Genomic DNA, 13,287 nt, shown 5'->3' with positions numbered 1-13,287 from the left:
AAGAAAAGAGACAGCGATAGATTGAGAGAGATTTAGGGAATTCGAGTAGGTGAGCAAGGGATAGAAATAGAGACGAAGAGAAAGTGTGAGAGTGAGAGAATCAGGCAACAGCTCAATCGTAATTCAACTGAAGATTGAGGAAACCGGCCTGATTTAGCAATGAATTACTTGATGTACATACACTGTAATAACTGTTAAACTGTTATACATATAATTAGATATTATTTTATATGGTTTTTAAGGCAAACGCAAACGCATTTTAATTGTGAATACATACAGTGTCAATTATGTTATGCACTTTCTGTCATTCTATCTTTCTTCTTTCTTTTATACATGTTGTTATTGCTGTTGGTGTTATTTGCAAATTGTTAACTGGTCTAAAAATGTTAGAGCTCAGTTAATTTTTTTTGTATCATGTATTAAATATTGTTTTATTTTTATTAATGAGCTTTGCTGACTCGTTCAGTGTTGATTAATCTAAGTGATTTACATTACAATTAATTAGTTAATATTATAATTAATAATATTCAAATCATTATTTATTATTAATTTTTTTTATATATATATGTATATATATTTATATGTATATTTTACTTTACGTGAAATCACAGTCCGTATGTGAAAAGACTTTATGTACTTGAATGATAAGACATATACATATATACATGTATGCATGTATTGTATGTATGTGTATATATATACGCATATGCATGGATTTGTATATGTATTTGTAAATATGTGTTGTATATATACAACCATACTAAATACTTAGCACAATTATGCATGTATCTATGTATCTACATATGTATCTATCATTATATATGCATAAGTATTTCAAGGCTGACTGAAAAATCTGTTAACAAAATGTGTATTGAGCGATGTACGTGTGTGTGTGTGTGTGTGTGTGCTTGGGTGTGTATTTATGTGTGTGTTTGTGTGTGTGAGGCAGGGATATATTTATTTATTTACTTTTTGTTTTGCTTCTTGTTGCATATAAATTGCTGCATTTTATGTTTAACAATTTAATTCCATATTATTATTTATTATGCACGTATTTAAAATATATAAACTTCTTATTCATTGTTGTTGTTGTTAATAAAAGGCATTTGTTTAATCTTGTTCTTTCTTAGAAAAAAAAACACGTTATTGATTCTTAATATTTTTTCTTCTATTTGTTGTTAAGTTCAAATTGATTTTTAACTACATAATGCTGTATGTCCTATATAAGATTTGATTCAAATTGTTCATTAGCTAAAATTGTTTATTTGATGAATTTTGTTATCGCTGTTCGCCGTCTAAGCTTAATATTAGTTATAATTATTAATTATATTTAGCTAATTTAATAAAAAAAAGCTTCGTTTTTTTATGTATTTTTTTCTTGTATTTGCTTTTCTGTTAAGTTGATATGAGCATTCACATAAGGTTAATGTTTTCTTTTGCTTTTCAGTTTTTTCTTTTATTTTTTGTTAAATATTATTATTCATCGTGCTTGTGTGTGTATGTGAGTGTGTGTGTAATACTCATAAAGCAAATAGCGAAAGCGCATTCTAAACAAGTTAAACAAAATTGTTAATAGCTCTGAATAGTTAGGATCTAATATTGTCATCAAAAATGGGAGAGAACGAAGCAATGATATTAAATTCACGAGCGAGAGTGAAAGAGTTAGCGATAGAATAAAGACAGTTGCATGGGATTAAGGTAAACGTTAGAGTGAACGAGATGGTTATAGTATGCAGCGTCTGTTGTGGACCGAAAGTGAGGTTAGGTGAGCTCAAATGATCTGTATTACTCTAGGCATTTCGTATTTATAATATAGTATTGCGTACATGTATGTAAGTACTTCAATTGCTTTGAAAAAAAAAAATACCATCTTACTCACTGATGTTGTTGTAGTTTTTGTATCTATGTTGTTGTTATTGTTAGTTTCTAAAAATTTCATAAGTGCCATTTTGTGTCAGCTGATTTTGAATACAAGCCGCTTGATGTCTAGAACGCCATGCTGGTGCGTCGACCCCCCATGCAGCCACCGCCACCGCCACCACCAACACCACCGCCGCCCATGCCACGCATGCCACTGTGCGACACGCTGCGTCCCATGCGCGCCTCACTGCCACGCCTCTCGCGTGCCCGCCTCAACAGATCCGAGGTGCTCGGCCGCCGGCTGTTGCCGCTCGCCGTGGAGCCGCGTCGTCGACAGTTGACAATGTCCGAGGTCGAGGAGCGTCGTATGTTCCCCGAACCGCAGTCATCGCCAGCTGCTGTGGTTCCAGCACCACCAATACTACCAGCACCGCCGCCGCCGCCTGCACCACCAACGGCCATGTAGGGTGACAAATAGTAAGGCGACAATAAGGACGAGCCACGATTGATGGGCAGCAGCTGGGTGCTCGAATTGCGTCTCGGCGTGAACGGAGATGCGGTATAATCGAGCAGTAGTTTCATCGATTCCGGATCTGCATCCGGATCCGGATCTGGATCCGGCTCCGCGTCAACGCCTTCGATGCGCAAATGCGGCGGTATGCGACGTTGAGTTGCAACTGGGGCATCCAAAATGCCACCGACGTCCAACGAGGAGGAACGCGATTGCGATTGCGACTGCGATTGTGAGGCAGATGCAGATGCGGATTTGTGACCCACTGTGGCCGCACCACTAACACGCAAGCCACTGTACAAGGACTTGATGTGAAAATCAAAGGACTTGAAATTGAGCAAGGAGCGACGTTTAAGCACTTTTGTCTGCGATGCATGATGCAATGCATTTTGGGCAGTGTCGACGGCGGACTGCGGCTCATCACAGCTGGCGGTGACTGGGGCAATGTCATTGTTGTTAAGCGTATCGAATTGTAGCTGCATGGCACCACACAGTGGTCCAGTGTTGGCTGCTGTAGCTGCTGTAGTTGCTGTTGTTGCTGTTGTTGTTATCATGGGATGTTGTTGCTGCTGCTGCTGCTGATGTTGTTGTTGCTGCTGCTGCTGCTGTACCTCATGCTTGCTTATTGTTGTTGTCATAGTATTACTACTTAGGCTAGTTTTACTGCTAATCACTTTCAAAAATTTATTATCATTATCTAAGGACTCCTTTCGTCACTGAATAACACAGAAACCCTGCTTGGCTGCCTCCTTGGCATCCGCCTCCTCAATGAACGCCTCCTCCTCATGCTTCGGCGAATCGGCACCGCAGGGTCCGCCGCCGCTGAGGCTCAGCGGTCCCTGCGGGCAGGCTGATTGTCACCGAAGCGCCAATGTTGATATCATTGGCGGACGCACTGGTTTATTCTCTAAAATACGTTCCAATTCCAGCATCACGCTCGATGATAAACGCGGCAAAAGCTGCAAACAGATGACAGATACAATATTTATAAATACTTAAAAAAATATATATACGTATATTTATTGCAGATTACAGATCAAAGAATCAAGAAATAACATGCCTAACCATGATAAAAATTAAGTTTCGTTACAAAATCAGTTGGACTTGGACAGAGTTATGAAGTTTGAAGTTGGTCCGATTTTTGATCTAACAACTTTACAAGTCAAAAGTTTTGTCCAATTTGGGATGATTTTTTACAAAACAAAGCGTCTCAAAACTAATTTATAAGTTTTGTTATAAAGGCTGCAAACCAGCATAATACCATAGAGAAAGACTTATGTTCGGTTCGTGAACCGGCTTATATACCTCCTGAACTCAAGGTTCGGTCTCGAACCTTGATTCAATCTTATAAAAAAAATTTTTTTTTTTTGCTTTAAATTTCTCTTGATTTTTTTAAACAAAATCTTACTTTAGAAATAATCTAAATTTGGCTTAAGATGCATTATTATTACATGATTTTTTTCTCGAAGTTTTAAATATGTTATTGGGCAATATTATTATGCAGAAACATGTAAATTTTAGTTTTGGAACAAAACCTTTTTAACAGACTTTTTTTCACCGACGGTAAACATTGCCATTCACATTATTCGCATCGATTTTCACATAGAGATGCCATCAGTTAATTTCTCATAAAATCTGGCAGCAATCTATCACTTCTGTATGCATTTTAGTGGGTTGAGTTGACCGACGCAACAAACCGATGGAATAGGACGTGTTCTATTTCCATCGGTGAGCGTCGGTTTTTAGCCAACGCCTTAAAACGTTGTGTGTTCACACGACACCGACTGCTTTTTAGCAGAAAGTGTTGTTCAAAAAATCCTCGTATTACGCTCTCTTTATCAAAATCGTAATCTACGATGAAGTCTAAGAAGAGTTTCCCAAGAAAATCAATATCGAGCTTCCACTTTTTAAGGAGAAGTTATACGGGTATTTATTTTTTAAGGGTAACTGCAGTTAACTGTCTGTTTGTTTCAACAATATTAGGAGCCTGTATTTCTTTAATTATAATTGCCTTCTACTTGTCCGATCCAACTAATTCTTATCTCTAAATTTATCATAAATCGGGCTCAATTTGTGGTTTTTTTTTTCTCTTTTTTTTGAGGTTAGTTCCACCTAACAGACAAGTATCAAATAAATAAATATAAAATACACATAAACTTCTCCATTAAAGTTATAGTAATATTGATTTTAGAACCATGGTTACTTGGAAAATCCTTCTTAGAAATCATCGTCGATTACGATTTTGATAACCGCCTTGTCGCGATTGATTGTACGAGTACTAACTTTAATGATCGAATATAGCTTTTATCAGCCTGTGACCTTCCCTGTTCCCATGGCGTAGCAAGTAAAAAATAAAAAGAAATGTGCTCAGCTCACCTGCAGCGATTGGAGACTCTGATGCAGTTGCTCCGCCGATGTGGCGCCCAGCAGAAGGCACTGAACGGGCTCATGCTTCAGCGACCAGGCAATAGAGAGCTGCGTGGGACTGCAGCCAAGTTTCTCGGCCAATGCGGCCAAATCCCGCAAACGATCACAATGCCGTCGTCCCTCCTCAATACGATCCTTGCCCCAACTGCCCTGCGGCGATAAAGCAGCCTGCAAAGAAGGGCATGCATAAATGTTATGAATTCGGGTGTTCTTTGAATAATTTTGGATACACATGCTTACATTCCGATTGATCTCATCTTCGGTCCAGGAGAAGCTCTTCGTTTTGAACGATCCCTTGGGCAGAAAGAGCTTGTCCCCATTCTGTGTATCGCTCAAGGCCATGGACAGTGGTCCCCAGGCCATTAGGCCAACCCCAATTTTGTTGTACATCTCTGGCAAATAGAGTTCACACTTCTCCCGACAGAACATATGGTACTCGGACTGCTCAACAATCGGTGTAATGCAATTAAATTGTCTACAATTCGTATACGCCTCCATGATCTCCACCTGAGACCATCTCGCTGTACCCCAATACATGGCCCAGCCTTGCTGGATGACATAGCTCATGGCGCGCACCACTTCTACAAGGAATTGGCAGTAAAAGGTATAGAAAATTGGATATATAGATAGATATAAGTATCTTTATAATAGACTTTACCATAGAATTTGTATCTTTTCAGTTTAACATTTAAATTTCATTAGTATATACTAATTGAATTGGCAGTAAAAGGTATAGAAAATTGGATATATAGATAAATATAAGTATCTTTATAATAGGCTTTACCATAGAATTTGTATCTTTTCAGTTTAACATTTAAATTTCATTTGTACTATATATACTAATTGAACTGTTTTATTCAACTATTACTTTTTTCAATAAATTATTGAGGGTTAGTCATAGTGAGGTCAAGGACTACCCACCTTCCATGGGACACATGGGATCCGCCTTATGGATGATCACAATATCGATGTAGTTCAACTGCAAACGTTGCAAACTTGCACGCACGCATTCGATAATGTGTTTACGGGAAAGTCCCCGCTCCTCAGATCTACAAATAAATCGATAAATTGTTATTTGGCTTATTTTATCTATCGATCATTAAGTGCTCAACTCACTTGGTGCTCCAGTAGACCTTTGTTGTGATCACATATGTGGTACGCTTCCAGCCGGTACGCTGTAATATTTTGCCAATTTCCGTCTCCGAATGCGCCTCGGAGATGTCAAAGAGATTGATGCCGCTGTCAATGGCCAATTTGAGTATGGCCTCGGCCTGCTCATCACTGACGCCCGGCGAGAAGACCGGCCAGGTGCCCAAGCCCACGTTCGATATGCGTAGACCGCTCTTCCCGAGATTCTTGTAGCGCAATCCCGGTGTCGGTGTCGAGCCGTGTCGCAACGGAAGCGCCGGATTGGAGCCGAGGCTTATCGAACGGCCTGTAGCGGTTGGCGGGGTTGGGCAACAACAGTCCAACATATTGATATCAGTATGTCAGGGTTGGGTTGGATTTTGTGATTTTTCGGTTAGCATGCAATCGGGAAATAATTATTCAGTTCATTGTTAGCAATATCCAAGACTAACATTCTGTTTTCCGGTCTCAAAAACGTGCAATAACCAGTAAACAACAAAATCAAAAGAATCCAAGAACTACGAATAATATATGTAAATGCCCACATATTAACTATAAAAATGAGAATTTAATTATATATAAGTTGGAAGTACTAATAAAAAAAAAAAAATTTTAGAACTTCTACAAATTAAAATCAAATGTCTAACTTTTCTTTAAGTCAGCCGTCTATACTAAATGTGAAGGCAAATTGTGCATCAGGCCATGATCCAATAGGGAATACAGTAAATATAATGAAAGCTGAACTAAATGTATTTTCTTTTCTTTTCTATTTCTATTTTTGTTTTATTTTTTCTTCCTTTTCCATATTTTCCATACTGGTTTTCCAGTAACTTTAAATATCCAACTAGGAATTGATATAGATTTCAAAATTTAACTTATAATAATACGAGTAATACAATCGGAAAGTAGAAACCTTAATTATTTTCACCTTTTTTATTAAAATGAAACTGAATAAATGTATGTAGTATGTACATGCAGTTGGTCAATAAGACAGGCAGGAAACTGGTTAGTAACTAGGTATTTTGGTTTTCCAATTCGGGAGTTCCAGTGTTCGTTTTATGGAAAATTGTTTGTTTAGTTTTTCTCTGCGTGAGTCGTGAGTCGTGAGTCGTACCATGATCAGAGGACTCAATAAGCGTGCATCACTAGTCAGAGTTGAATTGTGTGCGTCTTTTATATGTATTTGAAAATGTACATATGTGATTATAGAAAATTGTATACATATATGTATAAGATATATAGATAACAAGCCAAGCAATCGAAGAGTATCAACTAAAAGAACAAAAAATTATAAGGTTATATAATAGTGAGAAATTCGATACCGAAATCAAGATGACCGCCCGTACCACTGAACTCCTCCATACAGTCGAGTGACGCTATCGGAGCCCGGCACCTGCAATTGAAGCGACAATACAATAATATCATAATCGATTGAAAAAAACGGTGAAATTGTATAGAAGTTTAATACAAAATTTTTAGAAATTGGTATTTATTTATTATATTGATTTGCTTATAGGAGATCTTAAAAGATTTTATAGAGGATTTTCTTTAAACTGCTGCCAGATATTAATAAATATATTCATTGACGGTTACCAGAGTCTTTTATTTATTACATTGCCTATAATATTTCATAAATTAAAGAAAAATACAATTGCAATACAATCTGTAATAACTGCAACTAATAAAATTATTAAGGACCATTTAAAATCTCAGACATTTTACGTCAAACACTTATAATTGAAAAGGACTTTGAATAAACGTGTCTAAGAATAAAATATGTTGTTATGGGTATTTTTATTTTATCTGATATAGTGCTCGATTCGAATAGATAACCCAATCGATTATCGATATTTCGAAGCGATAGCTAACATATCGATAACAATACTCTTAGCATCTAAAGAGATAACTTTAAAAATGATTAACAAGATATCGATAACAATATTTACAGGAGACTCATATAATTAGGAGCGTTGCGTCGGTCGGTAGTACAGTAACCTATATGGGGTATCGATAACTCATCGATAACATTGCCTGTAAATTGGAATCGGGCTAGTACAAAAGCAATGTAACTTTCATGTATTTGATAGCATTACAAAAACTTTTATCGTTACGATCGATGATGAATTATGAGTGAAGAACAGCCATCATCGGTCTGACGAATCGATAGCTTATCGATAACTATATATAGCTGACACTAGCTTTACCTGTAAATTGTTACCGGATTGGAATCGTCGCTCGCATTATCCATATTGTTGTTGTTATCATTGGCATTTGCCGTTGCAGCACCGCCGGCACCAACCACATTCGTGGTCACCGTGGCGCCCATGACGAAATTCAAACCACCTGGCAACGCCAAAGTGCCGTTATTCCTGCTCAACATGGTCTCTGTGGCAGCAGCAACTGTAGTTGATGCTGTTGCGGATGCGGATGCGGATGGTGTCTCTGTCACACTGATTGAATAGTTTGCGGTGCCAGGCAGCAGAGTTGGCGGTGGCAGTACCGTTATGCTTGTGGCACTCACATCGGGTGGCAAGCTCATGGACTCATGGCCGAGTAGCAACGGGGTGCTGGCATTGGGTGTATCAACAATGTTTTGTTGCTGTTGCTGTTGTTGTTGCGTGTAGTCATATGCTGTGGCAGCTGCATTCCCAGTGGCACTCGCTGTTGCAGTTGCTGTTGTTGTGGTTGCTGTTGCAGTTGCAGTAGCAGCTGAATTGGACGTCGTATTGGCCTGGCTGCCATCGCTGTTCAGACTGCAAACCATGGACATCTTTGAACTTTCAAGTCATTTAGCTCGAAACGTCTGTTGTCATTATTGTTGCTGATTTTGTTGCTTCCGTTGTATGTATATCAATTTATTTGCATTATTTTATTTGTACACTACGTCACTAAAATTTGACTAATAATCACAATTTAAATGTTTTCACAGCTTGATTCCAGCTAAAGCTGCTACTTTAAGGCAAGTCCAGTCAAAAATTTGTTGCTTTGGATACTATATTTGATATAGAGACGAGTTAAGATCGATTAACATATATACACATGTATATACATACACGTATGTATGCTTATGACTTTGTTTGTATTCATTATTTTTGAAGTTTTTTGTTATTTATTCATCAAAACGGTTTACGTTTTCTTTTCAATTTATTCCGTCGAATACTGCGACAAGTTCGCGCTGCCACATGCCGCATGCCACACGTGCCACAGCAGGCAGCAATCAATTCACATTTGTGTACGCAGTGCGACAATGCAAACACAAACACGAAACACTATATATCCTATAGATATCCCTTCTAGAAGCCGTGAATGTATTTTATGCATTCCTTCTTCGATTTTCAAGAGTTCCAATGAAAAACTTTTTGGGAAACAATTTTCAAGACACGTTTGGCTATAGCTTTCTATATAGATAGGGTATGTAATAGTCGGGTTGACTAAATGGTGGCTTACAACCTTGACATGTCATCTACATCTACCCCTTTTATATTTACAAATGCATAGAGTATGTTGTTGTCATGTCAAGCTGCAAATTTAGTAGGGAATTTTCCGTGTTGTTTTGCCTCGGTAAATATTAAAAATGATTTTACAAACATGTGTTATTTAACATAACATGTAACTATATCATTCATTTTGAGCACAGGTTATATGGTAGCATGTCAAGTAATTGAATAAGGGAATTCACATAAGCTAACATCCATCTAGACCCTTTGTATATAGGGTATGTTGTATTCGAGTAAAACTGCCAGTTCTTTGGGGAATTCCCCCGTCTCATGTTGGCTTTGTAATTGTGGCTTTTCAATAGAAAACAACGAGTAACTGTAAACAGTCGCAACCACATCCAGAAACAACAGAGCTCAGTATAACAAAAGCTGGTTCGAAGTATTGGGGTCAAAGTTCATGACACCTAGCCCAACAGCAACAAGAGAAACAATACTGAAAGACGTTCGAGACGTGTGTCAAGTGAACAGTGAATGTGTGTATCAAACATTTGAATTACACACTCCAACAAACAAATCAAACTAATTAGATTAGGCACAGTTAAAACATCTACAAATAGTTATGTATTACATGCACATATGTATATACAAACTGTAGTATATACTGGTATAATGACTGTAACTAAAGTGTTTTATTTTTTGTAAAAAACGTGACCTGAAACCAAAGATTAACATGCTTGGGCGACAAATAAAGGGACACAGGGTTAGCATATGCCACCTCACGTGGCACGATGGTCACGCAACACAAACAGCAACCAGAGAAACAGGCCCAAATGCAAATGATTGTGTCCGGTAAGCGCAAAACATTATATGACCCAGGCGCAGCATTGACTTTGGCTAAAATCCAATGACTACAACATTTTTTTCTCCTGTTTTTGATGTCTTTTTATTTTTTTTTTTCGTTTTTGTTGCCAGGCCACAGGGCCCGTGACTTCCGAGCATGACCTTCGAGCGGCCAGGCCAGGCCAGGCCAGGCCCAAACTCCAAAACGTGCTGGCAACACGAACTCTGGCAAAACTAAGTACATAATACTGAAATCTACTCAAAGCCAGAGCCAACCGCCTGATATTACCTACATTACTCGCTATTTATCGATTTTATAACACCAGCAACAGCACAGGGAGCAGGAAGTGCATTAAATTTACACAAACTTGATTATGATCACCGATAAGTTTATTATTCAAAGTATATATAATAGTAACACCGATTTAACTTGACCCTTGACAACCTTTCACAAATAATTTGGCACTGCTTGAACCCTTGTCTGGCATAAACTTTTATTTCAATATACAAACACTCAAGTTTTGAAATTCAACTTTTTTCTAAGCCTGAACAGATTTTCGAATTATTTATAAAAAATATTATAAAACACAAAAAGAAATGCAAATAATAAATATTTTAGAAAACTAATTAATCTTTTAAATTTTTAATTTGTAGTCCTTTTAGTCTTGAATTTAAATTATTTATAATTTATTTAAATTATTTTTTTTTTTTTCAAAAAACTCTCATTTTTATAATTGTTTGTCGACTGCTTTAATTGACCTTAAATAAATTAACAATCTGTTTTCTATAAGCCAAGCGAAACAAGCCAAATAAATTGCCAACAATATAAATAGTTTATGGTATTCTGTCAAGAGCCCGGCCAAAATCTGAGATACGCTGTGCAGTGTAAGTAATTACATGCTGTCGAACTGTCAAGTGTTATAAATGCACAGGCCAAAGCAGTTCTTTAGAGAGTGTGACGTGTGTGTATGTGTGAGTGTGTAAAATATATAAATTATAGATTAGCTGCATTGTGTAATTTGACCATTATATACAATAATTTCCAGATTAAATCCTTTTGTTGCTGACAGCAAAAATATTCAAGTGTGTCCCAAAAAGTATGCTACCAAAAACAAAACAAATTTGCCAGTTAACGATTGTGCTGCCTGCACATGTATGTACAGATTTGTCACATGTGTGTGTGTGTGTGTGTGTGTGTGTGTGAGTATGTGTGTGTGTGAGATAATGGCTGAATGTATATGTTGTCAATATTGAGACAAGTTCGTTTATTGATTTTGCTTAGCACTTAAATTGTCTCATTGCCGATTAGCTACATATTTAACTCTGACCTTAAATGCACATATGTATATGTATGTGCATTTGTATATATATGTACATATACTAATTTGTGTGTGTACATAAAACACAAATGGGAAGAGCATTCTGTATTTTGTTTGTTTGTTAGCTTATTACAGCTGACCCGCAAAAGTTCGCTGAATTACATAAAAGCTGCTGCTGCCCAAAGCCCTTGATCTTAATAACAAGTACTCCCCCGCAGCCTCCCTGCAGTCCGCCCTCCCCCGATCCCCCATTCCCCTGTCAGTGTTATCCTTGCAGCCTAAAAACAACAAATAAATGCAATTTTATGTCTATGCACTTCGTTGCAGCTGCGACGGAAACTCAGTGCCACCGGCTGAGGCTCTACAACTCTCTCCCTCTCTCCATCTCTGTCTCTGTCACTCTATTGCCTTGACTGTGCTCACTTGGATGCTGTAAATAGCACACATATATATGCATATGTATATGTATATATATGTATACGTATGTGTGTTTAAGTACTATGTATGTATGACACATATTACGACACTCTTAAAGTCGCGCATTCTTTGAGCTGTTTTTTCCCATTTCCATTTTCTCATTTCCTTTTGTGTTGCGGTAAAAGTCAGCTCGAGATGAAAATGCAACTGGAAAAGTATCTGCATTAATAATGTATGTTAATAGCGTAGATTTATTGGCTACGTGTACAGTAAGTCAAGTAATTATTTTGACAAAGATAATAAGTTAACATATTTAATTTCATTTTTAATAAAATTGAAGCTCAATGCATCTCAATGTTTAATTAACCACAAGTATCTTTAATAAAATAAGAAAAACATAATTTAAATGGTAAATATGAAATATATATATTTATATATTTGTTTTAAAATAAAATATATGAATTTTATATTTCGTCAACTGACAGACTGTAGGATGAAACGAGTAATGTTATTAGCTGAACATTTGGTTTCTGGATTTCCGAGAGAGTTATGCAGACTCACAGATTAACACGTACATGCTCTGCTCAGAAAGTGGCACGGACAGCTGGGAATTGACGTCTAAAAGGGGGTTGGCAGTGTCATTGAAGGGGGAAGAAAATGGGGGAAATGTTAGCCAACAGTTACAGTACCATTTAGGCCAAAGTGTTGGGCTGACTTAGACGCAGCACGTAGGCAACTGTATAAATAATAAAATAAATACCTAAATACATATATATAAATATATATATATATATGTACACAAGCACATACATATATACTAAATATACATATGTATTCATGTAAATCGTGGCGCACTTTGTAACGACATTTCGAGTGTTTACTGCTTACTGTTTACGTATACGTTTACGTTTACGGGCATACTGGTCGATATGCCGCATTTCTCTATTTATTTCTTGTGCTATACATTGGGCTGACCCACAGATAAATATACATTTATTTGCCTATACATAAATATATATATTTGTCATAAAACTGTCAACGTATTTTAAGCATTATTGGTATTCCTGAAACAGATTCGGATTTGGTTTCGTTACTGATCTAATTTCGCTGCTCAGCTGTTCACAACCAGGCAAAATAAAAAAATAATACGGAAAGTGTGGTAACCCTAAGAGAGATTTCATTTCATTTCGATAATATGTGAGACAGTGCATTTTAATAACATTATTTGGCCACACTTGGTGTTTGTTTGTGAGAATTGAAGCTAAAGCACGAAAATATGTTAAAAAGTCGAAAAGGAGCTGATAATGTGGAAAAACAAATAGTAGTATTCTAATTATGTATAGTATAC

General features: G+C 37.0%; 2 protein-coding genes across 2 annotated transcripts; both read right to left on the bottom strand.

Moving 5' to 3' along the window:
- Positions 1–1,171: 1,171 nt before the first annotated feature.
- Positions 1,172–3,029, bottom strand: LOC117789142 (ataxin-2 homolog). The gene has a single exon (XM_034628205.1). The coding sequence runs from the start codon at positions 3,007–3,009 to the stop codon at positions 1,987–1,989; it is 1,023 nt and encodes a 340-aa protein (XP_034484096.1). The 5' UTR covers positions 3,010–3,029; the 3' UTR covers positions 1,172–1,986.
- A 5-nt stretch (positions 3,030–3,034) lies between these two features.
- LOC117793960 (voltage-gated potassium channel subunit beta-2) lies at positions 3,035–8,708 on the bottom strand. Its single transcript, XM_034634426.1, has 9 exons — positions 8,616–8,708; positions 8,378–8,531; positions 8,131–8,326; positions 7,273–7,319; positions 5,915–6,233; positions 5,720–5,847; positions 5,039–5,379; positions 4,748–4,966; positions 3,035–3,330 (listed from the first exon to the last, which is right to left on the bottom strand). The coding sequence occupies exons 1-9, from the start codon at positions 8,694–8,696 to the stop codon at positions 3,229–3,231; spliced, it is 1,587 nt and encodes a 528-aa protein (XP_034490317.1). The 5' UTR covers positions 8,697–8,708; the 3' UTR covers positions 3,035–3,228.
- Positions 8,709–13,287: the final 4,579 nt, after the last annotated feature.

Source organism: Drosophila innubila, chromosome X, assembly GCF_004354385.1.
Source record: "Drosophila innubila isolate TH190305 chromosome X, UK_Dinn_1.0, whole genome shotgun sequence".
Classification (NCBI taxonomy): Eukaryota; Metazoa; Arthropoda; class Insecta; order Diptera; family Drosophilidae; genus Drosophila; species Drosophila innubila.
Note: the sequence above shows the minus strand (reverse complement) of the source record. Positions and strands in the feature narration are given on the sequence as shown.

Bases quoted from the DNA above. Each gene is read 5' to 3' on its own strand.
- LOC117789142 (XM_034628205.1), bottom strand. From the start codon at position 3,009: ATGACAACAACAATAAGCAAGCATGAGGTACAGCAGCAGCAGCAGCAA.
- LOC117793960 (XM_034634426.1), bottom strand. From the start codon at position 8,696: ATGTCCATGGTTTGCAGTCTGAACAGCGATGGCAGCCAGGCCAATACG. The intron at 5,848-5,914 runs GTGAGTTGAGCA...ATTTATTTGTAG, and splicing joins AAGGTCTACTGGAGCACCAA to ATCTGAGGAGCGGGGACTTT. The intron at 4,967-5,038 runs GTAAGCATGTGT...CCTTCTTTGCAG, and splicing joins AAGATGAGATCAATCGGAAT to GCTGCTTTATCGCCGCAGGG.